Source organism: Miniopterus schreibersii (genome assembly GCF_964146895.1).
Source record: "Miniopterus schreibersii genome assembly, chromosome: 10".
Taxonomy (NCBI): domain Eukaryota; kingdom Metazoa; phylum Chordata; class Mammalia; order Chiroptera; family Miniopteridae; genus Miniopterus; species Miniopterus schreibersii.
This window is the reverse complement of record NC_138110.1, coordinates 67384272-67407288: the sequence shown is the minus strand read 5'-3', so window position 1 is coordinate 67407288 and position 23017 is coordinate 67384272. Positions and strand designations below refer to the sequence as shown.

The following is a 23017-nucleotide window of genomic DNA, read 5'->3' as shown; positions in this document are numbered from 1 at the left end:
TGAGCTGTGTGATGTGACCTCCCTCCAGGCGGGTTGAGGGTGCTGTTCCCGAATGTGGCACCTTCTGTGGCCAAAGGCAGAGAGAAGTGCTCTGCCCAGGTCAGACCTGCCTCCCTGCCCTGTCCCAGGCGCTGGGGTACCCAAACAGCCCGTCTTCCTAAGAAAGCAAAAGCAAAACGTCCCTGCCCTATTCCCACCTTTAGCCAGATTCTAAGGGAAGAAGATGCCTTCAGCTTTCCCCGGTGTGAGATCTGTCTTCACACCGCTTCTCTGCGTTGGTGGCTTGACTTTCTAGACTTTCTAAAAGCGGTGCCCCCCCCAGGCTCCTGGCAGGACACGTCCTCGTGATTTTCCTCCGGCCATTTCAACAGGAGCTCGCGATCCCGCCCCACGGGCACCGGCCACAGTGCTGGTCGCAGGGGCGGTTCCGCAGCCGAGCGGCCCCTCGCGCGGACCAAAGGCGCGCAGGGGAGGCGCGGAGAAGGGGGGGCGAGGGGCGCGGGGGGGGGCACAGCACGGCCGCTCCTTCGGCCCGTGCGTCTCGCTCCTGCGCTGCTCCTGCGCCAGGGCCCCTGGGTCAGCGCGGGCTTCGCGTCCCCCCCTCCCTGGGCTCCCGGGCCCCGCCCGGATGACCCGCAGGACCGGGAGACAAAGGGCCCTTTGTCCCGCGGGAGTGGCCGGGGCTCCGCAGCCGCCCCAGCCCCGGCCGAAGACGGTCGAGTGATGAGCCATCGCCGTCTACCCGGAACGCAGGAAGCACCGGCGCGGCCGCACCCGGGGCGCGCGGGCGGGGTCGGGCCGCGGGGCAGAGCCCAGGGCGCGGGGGGCAGAGCCCAGGGCGCGGGGACAGCGCATCTGTTACAGCCCGGGGGGGGGGGGGGGGGGCGGCCCCCTTTCCCCGCCGCCCCGCCCGGAGCGAGGTGAAGCGCGGTTCAGACGTGAGGTGTGGCAGGCGGGGCGCAGGAAGCGCAGGGGGAGCCCGCCCCCGCCCCCTCCCCCTGCTCCCTCCCCCTCCCCCTCCCCCTGCTCCCTCCCCCTCCCCCTCCCCCTCCCCCCTCCCCCCTCCCCGCGGCCGCAGCTTCCTCTGCGCAGCCTGGGCACCGGGTCAGGGGCCGGGTCGCCCCCTCGGCTGATATGCGAAGCACACGCTGTGGGCCCCTCGGAGCTGCAGGAGGGTCCCGGGGGTGGGGTGGGGTGGGGTGGGGTGGGGGACCCTCCTCTGCTCCCGCAGGAGCGCCCCAGGGCCGGTCCTGCGCCCTGGGGAGGGCCCGGCTCCCGCTGTGCTGCGCTGCCAGGGCCCCGAAAGAGAAGGAGAGTCGTGTCCAATCATGGCCTAAGGCCCAGGGAAATCATGACACCCCCCTTTCCGCGGTTTGCGGGGGGGGGACACGTGCCCCCTTAGCCCTGAGATGACCTGTGAAGCCCAGCGGCCGGACAGAGCACACGCACGAAGGTCTTCGGGGCCCCTCAGGGTGAAAGGGGCGCCAGCCTACCATGGGCGGGCCCCCCAGTACTTCCCTGACCCCCCTCCAGCCCCCGGCTCCCCTGCCCCCCCCCCGGAGTCAGGGCACCCCTAACGTCCTCAGTTTCTAGCGTTTTCCTGTCTTTATAGCGGGAAACCAAAGTGGAAACACACAGGAGACATCAGGATGGAGACGCCGCACGTGCGGGGTCTTGGAGGGGCTCTGGGGAGGAACATTTCGAAGGTGGCCTTGATACGTGGCCCCGTAGCCCGTGAATTCCGTGGTTAGAAAAACATTCGGGGCAAAACCGTGTTGAACAGGGTAAGGGTGTTAAACCCCAAAGACGCCATGCCCCACAGGCTCTGAGGTGGGAAGGTTATCCTGGAGTATCGATCGCCCAGACTTCCCGCCGCTGCGGGCCCGGGAGAGGGGGCAGGCGGCCCGAGCCCGCGCAGGAGGCGATGCGGCCGCGGAGGCCGAGGACACCCCGCAGGCGGCGAGCACAGGCGGTCTCCGGAGGCTGGACGGGCAAGGGAGCGACTGTCCCCTGGAGCCTCCGAAGGAGGACAGCGCTGTCCACGGCTCGAGTGCAGCCCAGTGAGAATCATTCTGGGCTCCTCACCTCCAGCCGGCAGGGTAATAAATCTGCCCCTCTCAGCCCCTGGGTTTGCGGTCCTTCGTTGTAGCAGCCACAGCGGTGTGCACGCAACAACCCGTCTGCCAATCGCAGCTACAAGGTGGCCGCTCAAGGAGGCTAAGTTTGATTATGTTTTAATTTTCAAGTTAAGCCTCTACGAGTTCATGTACCTCTTATTCGACTCTGCTTTTAAAAATTAATTAAAATCTTCACCTGAGGGGGGAGATTATCTACATCTATCTATATCTATATCATCTATATCATCTATATCATCTATATCATCTATATCATCTATATCATCTATATCATCTATATCTATATCTATATCTATATCTATATCTATATCTATATCTATATCTATATCTATATCTATATCTATATCATCATCTATATCTATATCTAATCTATCTATATCCTCTATATCTATATCTATATCCTCTATATCTATATCTATATCCTCTATATATCTACATCTATCTATATCTATATCTATATCATCTATATCTATCTATATCATCTATATATCATCTATATCTATATCTATATCATCTATATCTATATAAATTGATTTTTAGAGAGAGACAAACATCGATGTGAGAGAGAAACATTGACCAGTTGCCTCCCGTAAGCGCACTGACATGGGATCAAAACCACAGCCCAGGGATGTGCCCTGACCAGGAATTGAGCCCACAACCTCTTGATTGTATGGGTTGATGCTCCAACTAACTGAGCAACCCGGCCACGGCTTTTTCCTTTATTTTTTATGGCATGTATGACCCAACTTGCTCCATAAATTACTTATTGATTTTATTGTTTATTTCCTATCTCCTCGTGCTAGAATGTCAACCCTATGTGGCCAGAGCTTTTTGACTGTTTCATTTACTGGTATACCCTAAACATCTAAAACACTGGCTCACAGTGGGTGCTCAGGAAGTAATGTTGAATCAGTAAATGAAACTGTATTAGATCATATGAGATTTACCCAATAAAACATGACTAGTAAGAAGTTGAACAAAAGGTTTGAGCTCAAACTTAATATCCAGTCCTTCGACCTTTCTTCTAACTGCTCAGCCACATTGAGGAAGAGATTAGTAGGGCTATGTTCTCAATATAAGTGTTTTGCTAACCACGGAATTAAAGGCTAGTGGCCTGTGTACCAATTCCTGGATGTATTATGAATCTCTCTGTCTCTCTCATATTGTGTTGATATCATTGGCTCTCATGGTTGTTATTTTTTATTTTGTTTCCCACTATGGGGACATGTAGCTTTATCTTTAATGTCATATTATCAATACTTATAACAAAATAATATTATATATTTCTCCATAATATTTATTACTAGTGTTATTACTGGTGATTTAATAATGTTTAACTTTCTTTCAGTAGTTGTTACTGTTTGCATGGTGCTAACTTACTAAAAGCTAAAGTAATTTGTATATTAGATTAAAAAGTATATTTGAGGAACATTCAAGGCACAATGAGTTCCTTACAAAGAAGAAATTCTATCCCTTGCCTTTGGGTCATTAAATAGATTGGGATTCGGAGAATTAAGTCAGAAGTAATCACGTTATTATTTTGATGTTGCCCCTTCCTTCCTTACGAAATGGAATACTTTGGTTATCAGAAGCCGCTTTAAGTGTTTCTTGTGTATATGTCATAATTCAAATAAAAATAGCATTCATGGAGGTTTCCTTCGGAGCCATTGGTAAAACACTCCATCGCGGGTCTCTGTCAAGATATCTGAAAACTTTTTCTTGGCTTCTGGCTTTGAACAACGTTTTAGAGTAACAACAAGGCTTCATTGTGCACTGAGATTTCTGTAAGGCAACATTCATTCAAGTGTTGATCTGCATTGCACGGTCCAAGAATAACAACAGTTATTTATATAATTTTATCCATGTTTCTGTTTTTTCCTACCCATTTCACCCCCGCCCCTGCTGAAACACTGTAGCTTGTTTGGGAGCGGTGTGGGGTGCTGTGCAGAGTATATACACATACAAATGTTTTTCTTTTTTTCCCCCTCTGGTCTTGGTATGGGAGAGACAGACCAGACCTTTTTCTTATTAACAATATTCCTTAAAAGTTTAGAATTTAATATCACTTAATATTATTTCTAAGTAGTAGAATAAGCTCTCCATGATACGGATCTGTTTTTTGACCAGAAGGTTAGCTTAATTCAAGTTAGGATGACAATGGAAGACCAGGGTCTGTGATAAAATGTACAACCCTAAGTGATCTGATAAAAAAAGAGATGTTCAAGCATTGCAGCTAAAATCCACACCAAAGCTCAACGAATAGATGGGTACTAGCACGGCTCTCATGGAGTTGGCATTTTCTATGATCTATAAGGGCCTCCTAAGTCCATGAAACTATAGGACTTACTGTTTAATTCTTATTGTGAAAACTTTGCCAGTGGCTTGAATAGAGTTATATTGGACATGAATGTTCCTATCCTTTGATAATATGTGCCACCCAAGCTACCCAACCAGTTATTTTAGCTGAAAGTGCACTAAAATGTAAAAAAGCACTAAGCTTAGTTTTATATTAAAGGAAATCTTATGATCCTCTTAAAAATAATTTTAAAATAGTGTGCCTATGTAATTCTAGGTTTATATAAAATGGTTATAGTTATGGCTCCAGGATCCTTTCTATATTCAATGGCAGAGCTAGTGGAAGGGAAGAAAGAGCCATGACTAAGTCAGAGGTCGAGGTGCAGCTGTATTTATACCCAGAGAGAAGATTGGCCAGCAGGGTAATTTATAATGTGCGGAAGAGCAGGTGAATCCAGGTCATTGTCATCATTCAAAGACAGCCTTCCAGAGGAATCAGGTTCACAACTGGATTTGGGACTGAAGGCAGCTAAGTCACATGGATGGTGTCGCTGTGTATCCTGATGTCCATCCACCCAGCTAGTGGTCAGAGATGCAGACAGAAGGGGCTTTGTACCCAGTTTGGGGAACTGCCAAAACCCACTCAGGACATCAGGGCCTTAGACCAAGAGAAAGGACTTCAGGTACAGAGTGAGCCCGCAGAGCCTCACCGGTGAGTGAGAGAAATGCTGGTCTCCGCGAGGTAACGAAGTCAGACGGAGGGGAGGCAGCGACCCGGTGGAGCTGGCTCGCAGTTTGGGCTCCTCTAGGAGCAGACTGGGAGCCAGCGGTTTAAGTGGCGGTGGTTCCTTTGGAAGACGAAGGGAATATTGGTAGAGGAGTGGGGAGGTGGTACACGGAGGGAAGGCGGTGAGCAGTGGTCACGTTTTCAAGACACCTACTACTGTGGGCCACTGAAGCTCAGTCCCGCTGGGGAATTGCGGGATATCATGTGGGAGATATCTTAGAGCTAGTCGGCCTCGGGGTGGGGGAGCTGGGGGTTTATACATTAATGTACCTGACACTGCAAGTCTGCTGTGTGGGTGGGGACTCAGGCTCCAGGAGCAAGAGAAACGGCCTGTATTAGTCAGATTCTCCAGAGAAACAGAACCCACAGGATATACATATGAACACACCACACACACACACACACACACACACACACACACACACTATTACTTGCACTGTATGGTATGTGAATTGTACCTTTATAGAGCTACTTTTTAAAACAATCGCACACAGCAATAGTGGTTGCGGAAACCTGGGGGTAACTTTTTTTATTGACTGAGTCATTGTAAAGATCTCTCCAGCTTGGAGGAGTTTCTCATCTTATACATCTCTTTCTTTCAGAATGAAAAATTTTGAAACCAACGATTTAGCGTTTTCCCCTAAGGAGGATTTTGGCGACAACAGTGGACTTGCCACGTACGTGGCTAAAGCGATAGACCCGTCCATCAGCTGGGAGGACATGAAATGGCTCAGGGGGCTCACGTCGCTGCCAATCGTCGCAAAAGGCATCTTGAGAGGTTTGTTTCTTTCTCTACCTGACTTTGGACTGATTTTGTGATCCTTTGTGGATACGATCATGATGTTTTTAAGGGAAATGGTCAGGAAAAATTAACATGGAACTTGAAAGAGGCATTCCATCTCTCAGGTCTGTCTTTCGATGTTAGTGAGTAAATCCTTTCCTCGTTCGTAGGTGACACACTGAGGGCGAGCAGGGCTCCCGAGCGGCAAGAAGTTACCCATTTTAAAGCCCTGGGATACTGTTGCCTTTAGTTTGGAGCTTGACAAGGCCTAGGTGGAAGGTCTTGCTCCTGCTGAAAGTTACAAGAGTTGCTCTTAGGCCAACAGAAGCCCACGGATGATATTCTAATAACCAGACCTGTTTTAAGAGCCTCCGTATTTTTCTCCTGTTCCTTCTAAATACCAATGACTAGGACCGATTTCAGAAGGAGGTGAATCCCACACCACCTCGCTGTAAAGGGTGGTCGGCTAGGACATTAAAATCCTCAGGTGTCAAGCCCTGGGCACTAAGGAGCTTTACTTTCCCCTGGGTCCGTACGTATGCAGTCCCCACAGGGAGATACAGCGGCTGTAATAATTTGGAGGGTAAATGTGCTCACCCACAAAAGTGTTTTCTCACCTTTGAAAACACTTCTTGTAGTATGGTTAAATAGACACTGCCCCAAACATATTATTTTAAATGCAAATGTTTAAGTAAGTGGCTCTGGGATGAGAGATTCAACTAACTTACCGCAGGCTTCCCAACGGCTTAGAATCAAACCTTTCTATAGGTTTTATTTGAATAGGGCACCTGTTTATCAAGCTCTAGGCATGCCACTGAATTTATCTTTTTAATCTTATGTGTGCAGGAATGAAGCTAATAGAAGTAAAAGGATGGGCCCAGGGAAGCTTCCAAGCAGAGGGGATGTGTTTAGATCCAGATCTATCCTAACCTGTGCTTTCACTCTTTCCTGTCGATCGTTGTTCTTGCTCAGTTTCTGAGAATTAAGCTGCAATGAGTTTATCCTGGTGTTACAGACACTTTTCAACAAGTTTTGCTTACCGTAGTCCCATCCATACTGTCACCTGGGATTGTTCGTGCCACTTCCGGCAGCCACATTCCACTGTAGGTCCTAAGGACATCGACCTGAAGGTTCTGCCCCATTGGTCCGTCCATCCATCCATCCATCCATCCATCCATCCATCCATCCGTCACATAAATATTTATCATGCTTACTGTGTGCTAAAATTAAAACATACACACACAAGCTGAGGTTCTTAGCCAAAAGGGGACCCCATTCTTGTAGGAGACAGACTTGTAAACAAGAATTTGGTGCAATGAGATGTTACCGGTGCTGAGGTAGAAATCTATGCGGTGTAAGGATGTGCTTAGAACACAGTGTAGGCAATTCTAAGGGTGGGTTAGGGAAGATTTCATCTCCAAATGAAAGATGATGCCTGAGTTTTGCTATGCTATCAGGTCAAATGCCTCTTAGACTGAACTAATGGCAAAATAAAAGAATATAAACCATGTAAGCCATTTAGAGAATGTAGACTTTGGATGTTTGAGAACCGCTAAGGATCTTGGTCAGGGAAGCAACCTCCTCAGATGACCGTTTTGGAAAAGTCACATTTTGTACGATGCATCTAGTGGATAGATGGGACAACACTGGGGGCAGGGGGCACCTTCAAGGACCTCTTGTTGCTCGGGCAAGAGATAACTGTGGCTGACTTGAGGGAGCCAGGGGGTGTAATCGAATTAGGAAATTAGTGTAGTTTCCAGCATTTAATTCGTGCTCATCACAGAGGTGACCTAGAGCAACTGGCTTGAAAACACCAGGGAAAGATAACATTTTAGTATAGTCCCATATTTGTCCATGTAAAACAGGGGACAAATATAAGAATGAGGTTATTTAATTCTTTAACTTTTCAATGTAAGATTCCCAATATATTACCATTTTCTACAACGATGTCCTCTAGGAGATGATGGAACTCTGTTGAATTAGACTTTACTCTCACGTGTTATGTTAAAAATATTTTGACTTCTAGAACTTCATTCTGTGGTCATCTTACCTACGACCCCCAGCACCACTATTTACCTCTCTTTTTGTGCCACTTGTTTCTGCATGTTTTCATAATGTTTTGCACACAGCAAATAGCCCAAATGTTTACTGAGTAAAATCTTCAGTGAAAACTGTATGAGTCTATAAATTAGAGAGAGCTCAAAAGCGAGAGAAAGAGAGTTGAGACATTTGGCATTTGAAGGGAAATAACTTATTTATACATGTACAGTTTACATTGTCTGGTTTCTCTGTAGCTATTTATTTCATTTATTTAACAAATAAGAATCATTTCTATGACCACAACTGCATCCAAGGCAGCGCCTGGGCTCGGTCTGGAAACGGGGGAAGGGTTTGGGGGGGGGGGGCCCAGGGCGGTGCCCCTTCTGGGAAACCCAGTGCTTGCGTTTCGTCTCACAGATCTTCATCCAGAAGTCTTCATCTCAGGGATCCACTGCGAGCCACTCATACTCTTTCACTCCCCTTCTACTAGAAAGATGCAGCTTATGGTTGCAGGCACATAAAAGCACAGGCAACTGGAAAGATATCAGTGAAATAGTCCCCTCACCAGCAAATTGTAGACTAAGATGCAATCTCTCGCTGTGGTTAAGCTCTGCCCTTGGAAAACTTCAACACAAACTGCAACATGTATTGAGACAGGGTCTGGTCTTCACCACAACTCTTGCTAACGAATAAGTGGCTTTATGAGCAAAAATGTAATGTTTTTTAGAGGTTTTTGGGTTTTTTTCCCCCAATTAAAAATCTTTTTTAAACCTAAGTTGTCTCACTTCCAGAGTGGCTTTTTGTTTTGCAGAAACTATGCTCTAAGTGCCTTCTTTTCTGTATGCAGTTTTTTTTTTCAAGACACTCTCAAAGCGCATTCACTCAAATGCTCCCTGTCGCGTTTCAAAGGCTGCCATGTGCCTGGTATTTACTTACCAAAGTCTTATAAGGGAGCACAGAGGACCAGGACCGCTTCAAAAGCTCCAAGGGCCCCAGGGTAAATCTTGAGTATTTACATTTCACTTTGGTATTTTAGATTAAATATAGAAACAATGTATTAATAAAATCGCAAACACTGCTATTCTCTGTTGACTACTGTATTCGTCAGCCAGTGAAGGCAGTGCCTGGCACATGAACAGATGTGGAATGCCATGCTGGTAAGCCCTAAGGCTTAGAGAAAGCATCGAAGATTCATGAACATTTTCCTAGATCAGAACATTTTAACCCTCTCATTAAGGCAACATTGTTTCCTCTCTAGGTTAAAGTAAAATGTAAAACTGTGGGCAGTGTTTCATAAGCAGCTAACAAAAGGTGCTCATGTTTACTCGCAAATTGTTCTTTCTTTCTTTGCCTTGCTAGACACGCATGGTCCTATCTTCTGAGTAGACCGTTTCCTACATTCCCCAGCACTGCCTAGAAAAACATGGGAAATCACTTGAAATGATAGAAGATAACAAACCGTTACTTAAGTAGCACTTACTTCAGACCAGAGGCTGTTTATAATCTGAATCCTTACTGGGATGGCAATGTTGTTGCTATAAATAAAGCTCAGACTTGCCAAAGCATCCAGCAAATAAATCTTCCTCCACCAATTCATCTTTTTAATTTATGCTTCCCACACCAGAAGATGATAATAATAATAGTTAGTTTATCTGATGTTACTCTAAATACTTGTTCAATTAATTTAATCCACAAACCAATCTTATGTGGATTATCCCCATTTTATGGGTTAGGACACTGATGTGCAAAGAAGTTAAATAACTTGCCACTTACATAGCAAGCAGATACAGGATTCAAATCCATGTGGTCTCACTACTAAGCCTAAGCAGTTAATCACTTTTCTATACTGTATAGAATCTGTTTACTGAAATATTCAATTTCTCAAAACACAGGTGGCAACTACATTGTGGCAGACATCTGAATATAAATCAAAGGGCTGCATACATCCTCAGTCATGGGGCTTATAAAATATTACAGTTCATACATTTTGACTTTAAAAAACTTTTGATTTGATATTTGATTCTCATACACACAACCAGATAACCAGAGCAAACCACAACAGTTCTAAATATATTTTACATTGTTTGTTAAGGTTACTTATGTATACACCCAGACTTTTAAAATTCTCTTTATTAGAATAGGTAAACTCAGGCAAACATTAAAGCTGATTTATCCAATACAGCAGTCACTTGCCAAGTGTGGCTAAGTTAATGAAAATGAAATAAGAGTAAAGTTCCAGTTCCTTAGTCACAGTGCCACACTTCAGTTGTGTAACAGCTACACGTGGCCAGTGGCTACTGTATAGAACATGGACATCGGAGAAAGTCCTGTTGGCTGGCACTGTATGAAGGCTGTCTTTTTAGATAACCATTTTTGAAATCTTCATGTATTGGGATTCTGGGGTAACCTGTGGGTGGGTAACATTTACAATATGACATGGTGTTATTCTCACCCTGACACCTGAGGAATTCACAGTCCAAAAATAGCCCCCTGCCTTGTCCCACATGATGCTCCAAGAAAAAATTTCTATTCCCAGCAAAGACTTGGGAGGAATTAAAGTGATTTTCAGAACAGCCCAGGAGGCTACATAGCAGCTTCCCAATCTTTCTCCCTTAAATATAAAAAGAAAAATTTAGCATCACAAGGTATATCAGAAAAATGAAAACCTAAAAGACCAAGATAAATCTACAGAAAAGTTAATCCTAGAAGAAAGAGAGAACACAAGAAAAGCAAATTAAAAAATTCCAACTAATAGACGAGAAGCCAAAAATATATCTAAATGAGAAAAGTACGTCATGAAAAGAAAATCAGAATATAAAAAGAAGCTACCAAATCTTTTAAAAATATGATTTCTGGAATTAAAAATGAAATTATTAATTGAACAAGAAGGTTAATGACATTTCCCAAAATGTCAAATGGCAACAGGACAAATAGAAGGAAAATATGATTAAATGAGAAGAGGCTTGAAAACCTTTTAAAATGTCCAAAGCTCAGTTGAGAAAGGTCTTCAGATAAAGAAGTGAAAGAGAGAGACAGGGAGGAAATTCGTACAGACAAACATGCCCAAATGCTGGAGACCTAAGTCACCCCGTTGAAAGAACACCACAGCTTATGAAATTTCAGGGGGAAATGTGTGTAAAGAGAGAACAAACCTAAAACCGGTTACTTACCAAGGAGTGGGAGCCGAAGTGGCTTCCACCGGCTCGTCACCACCCGCGGGCCCTAGAAGACAAAGGAGTAATGTCTTTAAGACCCCAAGGAAAAGGAGCTTTCAGTGTAGAATATCGTGTCTCATCCAGTTATTCACACACAAGAGAAGTTATTTAAGTGACCTGCAAGCTTAGCTGCTTCTTTTAGGAAGTTCCACAGGAATGTAGTGCAAGTGAGCACATGAACCCAATGAGCGCATAGACTTGACTACAGGCCGTCAGCCCTGCAGGTGCAGGGGGGCTGTGGGCTGAGCAGTCACAGCAGGAGAGAGCAGGAGGGCGGGGGCTCGGGGTGTCCGCAGAGGGGACACTAGGTGACTTCAGTAGGTTAGTCATGGGAAGGCGTGAAGGACTTTGATACTCTAAAGTCTCATGATAAATGGAGAGAAAGGAAAGGCAATTAGAAATCCAGGAAAAGAAAGATCTGTAATTAAACACATCTGGTCCAAATATAAAGCAACATTAAAGTGTAAAATATGAGTCAGTCACTAGAGGGGGAAAGAAGTCATCTTTCGGTCTTGAGGCTAGGGCCTTTCCCCATGAGCGCCTCAGAAACTGCCGGTAAGATCTCACGAGATGGAGCGCATGCTTGGATTAAAACAGCCCAAACGGTCCTGTAGGAACAGGAGGTTTTACATTTAATATGAAGTAAATGTAGACTATGGATCATTTATTGGGTATACAGTAAATGCATAGTAACTCAGGCTCACAGGGGAATGGACAGCATACGAAGTCGTTGGTAAACACCGATGTTTACGTATCAGGGCACCTTTCGCACTGTGTCGTTGCATTTTAGGATTTGTCGCAGCATTGCTTAAAGGCGGATTCTGACAAGAGCAACAAGGACATGATGGCTTAGTCAGCTTGGCTGCCATAACCAAATACTACAGACTGGGCGGCTTAAACAACAGAAATTAATTTTCTTACCATTTAGGAGGTTGCAGGTCTGAGACAAGGGGTCCATTATGCTCATTCTCTGGTGAAGGCTCTTTCCTTGGGCTGCGGAGGACACTGTCTCACTGTGCACTCAGGTGACCTCTTCTTTGTGGGGATAAGGCGAGGGTGGGGAGCAAGCTCTCTGGTATCTTCTTATCAGGGTGCTAACACCATCATGAGAGCCCCACCTTCACGACTTCATCTAACCCTAAATATTTCGCAAAGACTATCACGTTGGAAGTTAGGGCTGCAACCTAAAGCTTTTGGGGGGACACAAGCATTCAGCCCATAAAACATAGGTTTAACGTTTTCATTTACCTGTAATTTTAGAAGAAAAATAATACTAGCATTATTTTAAAATATGGAGATATTTAAAAGTCTAGTATTCCATGAAACATTTTGGAAATGGTGTTTCAGCATAAAATTTGAAAACATTCAGAACTACAGGTTCTCCTATGAATTTTTTTTATTATTCTTAATCAGCTCTCTCCTTGATCTCCATGGTTGAGTTAATGAATACATACCATGTTCTGTATCCATCTGCTTAAGTTTCCAAAATATGATTTTCATTACAATCTTGGGCCAACTATTTTTGTTCAAATTGAGAACTAGCATTACTTTCATTATTCTGTTAGCAAATGGTTTGTTATTGGGAGCATGCTGAGAATAATAGTTTAAAATATAAAATATATTTGGTCAGATTATGAAAACTGAAGAGGTATGTGGTGTGTCCTCAAACTATAAGTAAATGTTATACTAGAAACAAAATATAGAGAAGCGAAATAAACAGCAAAACTTGGGTCATGATAGCTTATAGGCTAGAAGGGACCCAGAGTGTTTTTCTTCATGAAGGCCCGTAAGACCTGACTGCCTCCCACTTACCTGCTTTCTACTTTTGAGAAAAATTCAGCTTTGACTTCCATCCTAGGTTACGGTCTTGCCCCATCTGCAGTGGTCAATTGTTCAGCAAGACAAATGCTCATACTAAGACTTCCTAGGAATGAGCCTTCCTGGCACCGTTGGACCACATTATCCAACCAAATGGTTGGTCATCAATGCATCCTTTGGATTGATTTGTGACCAAAAGATGGAAGTGTTGCCAAAAATGGGCCACATACTAAACCTGACAAACTCAGGGGAGATATGCATGGTGGCCCTTGTCCACTCAGAGACCTAAAGTAACCACATAGGATGGTCTGAAATGAAACTTCCTAACTAAAAGCAAACAATGGCGGATTGTCATGTCGCAGGCCCGTATCTTCCTTGACAAAGGTCAATCTTTTCCTTAACTGAGCCTGTGTATTGTCTTTTTGCATCTACAATAACATACCTTTGGAATTTCAGGATAATTTGCTTTCTCCAGACCCCTCAGGACACAATCACTGAACCAGAGCAGGAGACCACAGAACCGCTTGTTATTGTTATCATGTTAATTGTTAAGTGTTAACTCTCCTGTACCCACCTATGTGAAAGAAGTTCATGTCTATCTGCTATACTAGCTCTAACCCTTGGGTGTATTTCTGTACTAAGGGTTCCTAGCGAGGTACATACCTGTGAGGTCAGGTTCCCTTCCACTGGGATACTTCGACCTCTGACCCCAAGCCTTCTATAAGTAGTCTTTTCTTATGATGGTTGTCTTGCTCTTTCTAGGAGATGATGCCAGGGAGGCAGTGAAACACGGTTTGGATGGGATTTTGGTGTCGAATCACGGGGCTCGACAACTCGATGGGGTGCCAGCCACAGTGAGTTGCAGCAAATGCTGAGATTTCTTTTTGGAGTTCTCATTTCCATCACAGTTTGACCATCTCTCTGTCTGCCTCTTCACTGTGTATGTTTTTGTGTGAATGCTCAAGGTAAAATATATGTGAATATAGGAGATCTCCAATTTTACGTTTAGTGGCACATAACCACCTAAATTAGATCATTAATTAGTCCAATACACTTATTTACGAACTAAAGAAAGTTAAATAATAAGTCATTTGTGGGCAGGGATTATTCTTGTAATCATAGGTACACCGATAGTTAAGAGGCACTGGGGCAGGTTTTGAGATCCAGGACTAGGGGCCCAGAAATAGATAGAAAATCATGGAGACAGACACATATCCTGGAGTGAATTTCATGGATCCATAATCCAGAATGGGGCCAGGAGCCGTATGGGTGGGGTATTAAAAAGCATCTCTCTTCCCTGCTGTCCACCTGTGGGGACTTGGCCACAGTTCTCTTCAATGAGGCAATGATTTTGCCGTTGCCTTTCACCTCTGCCCTGTCTTCATGTGGATCCCTGTTTTCAGAAGTGCGAATGTATATGTGGAATGGAAAAACATGGGATGTGTTTGGGGAATTCCAAGTAATCCATTTTGTTTGTTGTGTCTCTTTGAGGTGGGGGAACCCTGGGAACTATGCCTTCCTAGGTAGGTAAAGGACTCATCTGGAATGATATGAGTCACTGGATGTACAATAGAAGTGCCTTGATTAGCAGCAATGACTCTTATAAATTGGGTTTTGGCATGACTGGAGGCAGGAAGATCAATGATGTAGCCTGGATAGTTATGATAGCCAAGGAAGAGGGCCTGACCTGCAGCAGGGTGTAGGGAATCGATTTCTACTCCAAACCTCAGTTTTCTCACCCGTTAAACATCCTTACATTATTTCTTTGGTGCATTTAAACTTCAACATCCTATAATCCAATTTATTGTAGGCAAAGTAAGCTAGCCTCGTGTAACAAAACTAAAAAAATAGATTTACCAAACAATGTGGATGGGCTTTTCAGAACACCGTCTCTGAGCTGGACCATCGTATGGATCTTCCCCCTTTTATCAGAGTCATTCAGTCATAGTTGTTATAATGAATGGCTTTCATTGGGATAATCCGTTGAACTGATTAGAACACATGGAAGTAGAGCAGAAGAAATAATTTAGTCAAGAAGCAGTGGATTATTTTTTTATTGAACTAGCAGGTTGATTTAGCCAAATTCGTAGACAGTTGTGTCGGTCTTAGAGCAGACTAAACGACTACAAGGGAATCTAGGGTACATATATCTGTACTCACAGTTTTTCCTAAAGCACTCATGGTAGGAACGAACCAAGTCTTTGCACACTGTAGGATTACACTGTCAAGATTTTGAGTAATAAAACTGGAAGTTTTCAGCCCTTTCCAATTCTGCCTTACTTATAAAGACCCATATTTTTAGGTGATATTAAATATTGTCTGCAGGTAAATAGAGGTGGAGAGTGAAGCACCTCCTCTGGGCAGGGAGGGAAAGTTGGTCACAGCTCCTGACTTTTTTGCAGATTTATGCCTCTCTTATGTGTGAAGACATAGACTTAGTGTGCGGGCCAAATTAAGTTTGCTTTCTAAAAATAAAAATCTAAATCTACTGAAATCAAATCTAACTAGATTTTAAGGAAAAAATATCTAAATGGTGTGGTTTATTTCACTTTGGCTGAGGGGATATGGAAACTTATCTAAAAGGGCTTTTTGAGCTGTGGTCTCCGAGACTTTTAAGAAAAACAATGACCCTCCCCTTTGCATGCTGTGTGCAAGAGAGGAGATGCTTGCTTGAGTTTTGCCTCATATTTTAGAGCAAATTTAAGGCCCATCATGGTGAGAGAAATATGAGAAAGGGTTTGTTTTACATGAAGATGTTTTTTCCTTGGTGTGTGGGTTTTGAAGTAAGTGGCAAAAGGGTTGCAGGAGGCTGTGATGTAAAACTTTTCAGTAGATACACAGAAGGACTGGCTCTCCTGCAGATTCTGTGACATCATAAGTGAGAGCGAAAGAAGCAGAGTGATGTCATGGGAGGAGCACTGAAGTGGGAGCCCAGAGTCATAAGTTCAAGTTCTTGTTTTGCCTCTTCTCAGGGGTAAGATCTGGGTGAGCAAGTTGCTTTAACTTTTCAGCCTGAACTTCTTCATAGTACTGTGTTGATTGCAAGAGCAAAGCAGCTGGACTAGATGATTTCTATATTTCTATAAATCGCAGAGTTCCCTTGGATGGGGAAATTCTTATCACTAGGAATCTTACTTCAGTTTGTCTTAATACCACAGCACTGAGAACCCCTGCCAGACCTCTGCTCTACCCAAAAGAAGTTAAAAATTAAGTTCATGTGAAGGTCCTTACCCTCAAGGTAATAATGTAACCAAGGTTGATTTTGAAGTAATTAGAGAACAATATGACAGAATCAAATAGATTTCCAAAATCCGTAGTACTGAGCATCTCGAATTGGGGTCTAAAGACAGATTCTCTGGAGCTGTTGAACCATAGCAGAATATATATGCATATTCATTTTTGTTGCTAACTGGACCCAAACTAATTTAAGCTTAAAAACATGCCATTCTTTTCCAGTGAAAATTCTTAACTGCAGAACAGTTTCATAAAATAAGTATTTGGGTTGGTAAGTGTTTCCAAAATTGGGTCCTTGGGCATCTTCTATGAGATCTAAAGATTTTATTTTTCCTTTTAAAGGAGATACATGCAATTCTATCTTTGAGAAACAATGTATCAGTTAGCTTTTGCCGTGTAACAAACCACTCTGAAACTTACTGGCCAAAATTCAGTAACTATTTACTTATGTCACAGTTTTGTGAGTTGGCAGTTTGGGCTGAGATGGGCTGGGAGGCTTTTCTGGTCTTGGCTGGGCTCACTCATGTGCATCTGTGGTCAGCTGTTGGGTCTTCTAGACGGGCTGGCGGAGGCTGCCCTCAGCAGGGACAGCTCTGCATTGTCTCCATCTAGCACATTAGTTGGGCCGCTTCTCACGAGGTGGCAGATTTCCTAGAGAGTAAGTGCAAGCACGCAAGGCCTCTTGGGATCTAGGCTTAGAACAGACACATTGTTGCTTTTCTCACATTCTGTTGGTCACAGCCGCTGGTTCAGATTCAAGGGGGGGAGGAAATAGACTCTTCTGGTCACATTTTCCCCCTGTGATGGGAGGAGCTGAAAGGCCACATTGCAAGGAAATGAAGACAGGGAAGGAAATACTCGCAGTCATTTTTGATATCAAAAACAATCAGGGCTTGTCTATGTGGGCCAATGATTTTCTAAGTGGGCTTAGCAGAAACTCCCCAGGGGTGCCTGGTGAAGTGTGATGGGTAACGCAGAGAGTCAGGGAAGGATTTATGGGCAGCGGCCTGGGTGCTGTCTCCTTCACTTTTCACTAAAGCAACTCTGGTTTTGGTCATGTTCAACTGCTTTGGGTTGAGACCTTCAAAAGTTTCCATGCCCAAAGTGTGAGAAATTAGGACTATCATGACAGGTGTGATAGGAAGGTAGAGAGGTGAGAGCTCCCTCGGGAGCATCCTGGAAGAGTGTGGCTTGGGCAAGGACGGGAAAGAGGAGACTGTCAGTTGGATTCATGTGGGATTCTTCTTGCACCTCTGAGATTTTCTTTCTGGGTCCTTTAAACGACCTGGCATAGTGACTTGAATATACCAGGTCCTCCATAAAGAGTTTGATTCGTCGATGAATGGATGGATGAATGACCAATAGTCATTATTGGTGTCTTACCTTTCTGTATATGAACCCCACTGGAGTTAAGCCCACAGCCAGTTGTCTAAAGAACCACTAAGGCTAGAAAAGCTGAAATGAATCATCCCTTAGATGGGCAGCAAGCTGATAAGAAGGAAACATAACAGAGTCATAACATAGTGGATTTGTTTACTACATTTATTTATTTAATCTCCTCTGATCAGAATTATCCTCTGAAATACATACCCAGTAAAACTGCAGTAAAGGGAAAAAAAGGAGGTGGGATAGAAATCCTCAGCCACGGATAGAACATCTTTGTCCACAGACACATGAAACACCAACCTGGGTTCCTCTTATAACCCAGGATTCACATTGAAAGTATCCTTAACAGTTTCCTTTCAGGCCAGGTTGGGCATTGGAAATAACCTAAAGGGACTTGGTTTGCGTGACTTTGAAAATGTGTATTGAACTCACGCTACCCGATATTTTTCTTTGGTTCTGGTTTCAAATGGGGAAATATGCTTAATTATAGCTTGCATCATCCCTTGGAAATTGTAGCATTTGTATGTTGATGTAACTTGCTGGGCTGTAAAAGGAGGCCTATGTATAGGTAAAGGGGTGCATGTAAATGGGCCCAAAGCATGCTTGGCAAGGCAGAAAAGCCCAAAGGGAAAGGGGAAAATCAGACCACTTGCCAACATTCAGGGGCCGCACGCCAAGTGTTGCCTTCACTTCCTCCAAATCTGTTGCTGGGTTTGGTCTTCAGCCTTTTACATAAAACTCTTTTTAAGTTTAGCCTCTAAAATTTTAGGGGCAAAGTGGGAAAAACCTTTGAGTGATTTCAGCACAATTATTTTGAGAAAAACTGCACTTGAATGTATGGTAGCTTTTTCAGCATGCGTTTTATATAGGGATTGGATTTAATTCTAGATTTAAATATATTGGTATGAATGTGAGTAATTTCTATAGATTTTAACCTACAGGTCACCTTGGGAATTGCTTCCATTCCCAAGTGCAAAGATTTACATCAAAGTAGCTGAGCGTATCAGCTATTAGCTTTAACTATTTTGGCTATTAGCCAACTATAGTCACTATTGCCACATAATGCTGTAAAACAAGGTTCCAAACTCAGTGAATTAAATCAGCAGTAATTTATTCCCATGAAACTCTGTGTGAACTGGAGGTCTGCTGATATGGACTTGGTACTGGTTAGATGGCTATGCGCCCAGTTTCAGGCCCGGCTGGGCTGGCTCTGCTTCCTGAATATTTATCCTGGGGCCTAGCTAAAGGGGAAGCATTGCCCAGGGGATGCTCCTCTCATGGCAGATGGCACAGGTGCAAGAGAAAATTGAGACCCAGGAGGTTGTTTAAGGCCTAAGCCCAGGAGTGAAACTCTGCCACCTCTGCTCACATATTATTGGCCAAAGTAGGCTGCAAGGCCAAGGCCAATGTCAAGGACTGGGCAAATGCACTGAGTGTGTGTGTTTTGTTTGTTTGTTGATTCCAAATCTACTTACCTTCTTTTACTCTGAGCCCTAGTCAGATGGTCAGTGGCCTCTGGAGGTTGAGTGGGGCAACAATTCATCACGCAAAATGTCATCACGTTATTGACCTCTTCTTTCCACAGATTGATGCTCTTCCAGAAATCGTGGAGGCCGTGGAAGGGAAGGTGGAAGTCTTCCTGGATGGGGGTGTTCGGAAAGGCACGGATGTTCTGAAAGCCTTGGCCCTGGGCGCCAGGGCTGTGTTTGTGGGGAGACCCATCATTTGGGGCTTGGCTTCTCAGGTAATTGGAGGGCAAATTAATAAATATATAAGACAGGATAACTCAACAATGAAATAAATACATGGAACAGGACGGAATGACTTACCCAAAAGATCTGTATCTTTTACTTGCTTAGGGAGAGAAAGGTGTTCAAGATGTCCTTGAGATACTAAAGGAAGAATTCCGGTTGGCCATGGCCCTGAGTGGTAAGACTTGTCTTTGCAATTTACAGCTTTCTTTTCTTCCAGTGGTCATTAAGCCAGGCTGCTTGGTGGGGAGAAGTGAATTTGAGGGGGAAGAAGATGGAATGATTTGAGGATGTAATTAACTTTAAGTTGGCTCCACATTTACAGCTCTAGTGCAGGGCACCCTCTGAACTGAGGAACTCTACCCAGTGCATCGTCTGTAACACCCAGTCAGCCTCTATCTTTGAAAGCCTTGTGAGGATATTTCGGCAGTGCTGAGGACCTGAAGGGTGGATGCTGTATCACACTCTTCCTCACCTCATAACACACGAACAGTAAATCTATCTGGTTAGCCAACACCCCTGCTTGTCTAAGTGGCATCTCAGACTCTCCCTGTTCAAAACGAAGCTGCCAACTTTTCTTATTAAAACTTGCTTCCCCTGCAGACTCTCTATTCTCAGTTCAGGTCAGCACCATCGTTTCAGGTGCTCTGATCAAAAATCCTGAGCCATTCCTGACTTCTCTTTTTCCTCGCACCCTTACATCCGCGGAAGCTCCGTCTGCAGATGGAATCAGAACCTGACCTCACCGGCCGCCTCCGCTGCCATCGCTCTGGCCCAGTGCCATCGTCATCTCTCTTCGCCTTGGATATTGCGATAATCTCTCTGTACCCTTCCCTTCCCCTCCCTTCCTGTAGGAATTATAGGTCTGTCTGTCTGTCCTTGCCTACCTCCTCCCCCAGCTCATCCTGATCACCGTAGTCAGCGTGATCTTTTACACATTATTTCAGACCGTGTCACTCTCTTCTGATCAGGATGCTCAACCGGCTCTGGGTTTATTCAGAGTAAATGCCAGAGCTGACATAGTACACAAGGCCCTATGTGGTTTGACCTCTGTCACCTCTCTGACCTCAGCTCCTGCTCCTGTCACCGTTGCTTGTTCTGCCCAGGGTACATTTATCTCCCGGCTGTTCCTTGGCTATGCCAGGCATGTTTCAGCCTTAGGGCCCTTCCCCCAGGTATCTATATAACTAACCCCCTCACATTCTCCAAGTCACACTTATACTTTCTCAACGGGTTTCCTCCTGACCACCCTGTTTAGATGGCAACTTATTCTCTACTCACCTACTCAACTTCCAGTTTTCTTTCCCTATTGTTATTTCATGTTTTTATTTTCATAGCACTTATCACCTTCTATAGATCACCTATCATGTGATTTATTTTTTAAATTATAGGCAGTATGTATGATCTCTTTCCTCTCTAGAACGTAAGAAGCACAAGGCAGTGATCTTGTCCGTTGTCTTCACTGCACTGTTCCTAGTGTCTAGAGCAGTGCCTGGCACACAAGCCATATTTGCAGAATGAATGAACCAATAAATAAGCACCTTATTACTAGTAACTTTTGAATTTGACTCAGATGGACCTCTCGATACAAAGAATGACCTTGAGTTAACTACCCACTCCCTCACTTGTGAAGGTAATGAAGGTTTCCTTTTCTGTGACCCATCTCACTCAGGTTGGCCCCATGCATAGACTCCCCCAGATCAGCTGTCGACTCACAACTGTGCTGGGCCTGTGTGGACACAGTGCCTCTGAGAAGAATGCCGTTCTGCGAATCCTCACCACGCGTTTTAATTTGCTACAGACATATCCTAAAAGAGAGCTTTCAGCCACCGACTCCTTATTAAATGTGGCAGAAAGAATATACTCTTTGTGTTAATAAAAATATGTGCCAGTCATTTTGTGTTAAGGACTGTTTAGGTAATAAAAATGGTCTCATGCCACATAAGATTTGGCAAGGCTACCTCGAATCATAAACCTTACATTTGTCAAGTTTTACATTCCTTGGGAAAACGATTACCTGCCTGATTATTACTGCATTCATTTCATATTAAATGTATGCATTATTTTTTTTCAGGGTGCCAGAATGTGAAAGTCATCGACAAGACATTGGTGAGGAAAAATCCTTTGGCCCTTTCCAAGATCTGACAGTGCACAATATTTTCCCATCTGTATTATTTTTTTTCAGCGCTTATTACTTGACAAAGAGACACTGTGCAGAGGGTGACCACAGCCTGTAATCCCCCCCTTCCATACAAAGGGTGTCGTTATCCAACAAAATAGCGATTCCTTTTAGTTCATTGCTTCTGACTTTTCAATGGGTGCCTAGGAACCTTTTAGAAAGAAATGGACTTGCATCCTGGAAATATATTAACTGTTAAAAAGAAAACATTGAAAATGTGTTTAGACGTCATCCCTTGGCAGGCTCAAGTGCTGAAAAACAAAAGGTATCCTTTGGTAAAATCGAAGGTGGCTAATGCTGAGGTGCGAAGATAAGGATCCCACTGTTTGTTAACCTGCCTTGCGTTTAGATATCCTCAAAGCTGTGTTCATAAATCGTAAGCTCAGGCTCAAAAGGTTCCACGTGCCTGGCAAAATGGGAGACTTGGGTTCACAGCACCCAGAAGGTAGTGCTTGATAGAATTGGGATGAGTCGGGGGTAATTTGTGATTTTTAATACCCTGAGGTTTGTTACTTCTCTGAATGTAGATTCCCATTCACATCTTTAGTGTCTGGATATGTTTGAATACTTTGTGATATATATTGCTTTTTAATCAGAAAGAAATAAAGCATTATTCTGAAAAGAATATATCTGGTCCATTTGTAACAATGTGGAGTTCAACCATGTTGATTCCTGAACGCTAGTTAGCGCCCCGGTCCCCTCCGCATGCCCCATTACTTCTCACACCTTCTAGTTCCTCTTCTGAATTCTTTTGCTATTTTCCATTCGCAGCCGTGTGCAGAGCCAGCTACGTTATCTGTGAGGATCATGCCCAGTGAAAATGTCAGCCCCTTGTTCAAAAAGTAGGAGTAAAACTTTTTTCTTTCTTCCACAGTTTTTCTCTCAACCCGCATGGTGTCTTTTATTTGCTACTTAATGTCACGTTTCCTTGGGCACGGGGATACTCACAGGGTAAGCGCAGACCCTCACAGGTGCTGGGACACTGTCCTGTGACCGGCCCCAACTCTTCTGTGTCAAGGTCCAGCACCCTTGGGGTGGAGGGTGGCCTTGTCACCGGGTGGGTGAGTGAGCCATTAGCCAAGGACCCTTCAGGGGAGGTGGGGAGATGGTGAGACAATGTGTGAGTCCAAGCTCCAAGCACCCAGCTCATCCCTTTGGCCTTTCCTTACAAAACATGAACTCAAAGATGAAATTATTAAGCCTTCCAAGCCAACAACCAGAGAGCATTAACCCCAAGCACAGGGCCCCCTTCTGAGCGTGGAGTCCTGTGCAACTTCACTGGTTGTGTGTCCACGGAGCTCTGCTCACGTGACTTTCAGATTTATTCCCAAACCGGTCAAATGATGGATTGTAGGTGAACTTGGTAGCCAGTGTAATTCTGAAACTGATTTTTTAC

At 44.3% G+C, this 23017-nt stretch overlaps 1 protein-coding gene across 6 annotated transcripts in view; it reads left to right on the top strand.

Annotated features, from left to right (window-relative positions):
- The window catches only part of HAO1 (hydroxyacid oxidase 1), a 60244-nt gene that overhangs the window by 25716 nt on the left and 11511 nt on the right, over positions 1 to 23017 (top strand). For 3 of the 6 annotated variants that reach the window (XM_081150253.1, XM_081150256.1, XM_081150257.1), the window contains 5 exons: positions 5820 to 5995; positions 13834 to 13925; positions 19277 to 19435; positions 19551 to 19620; positions 21517 to 22239. In XM_081150253.1, the coding sequence (XP_081006379.1) occupies positions 5820 to 5995; positions 13834 to 13925; positions 19277 to 19435; positions 19551 to 19620; positions 21517 to 21587 (568 nt within the window). In that variant the 3' untranslated portion in view covers positions 21588 to 22239. Of the gene's footprint in view, positions 1 to 5819; positions 5996 to 13833; positions 13926 to 19276; positions 19436 to 19550; positions 19621 to 21114; positions 21414 to 21516; positions 22240 to 22392; positions 22464 to 23017 lie in introns of those variants that run through there. The other 3 variants (XM_081150255.1, XM_081150252.1, XM_081150254.1) reach the window with 2 other exon arrangements.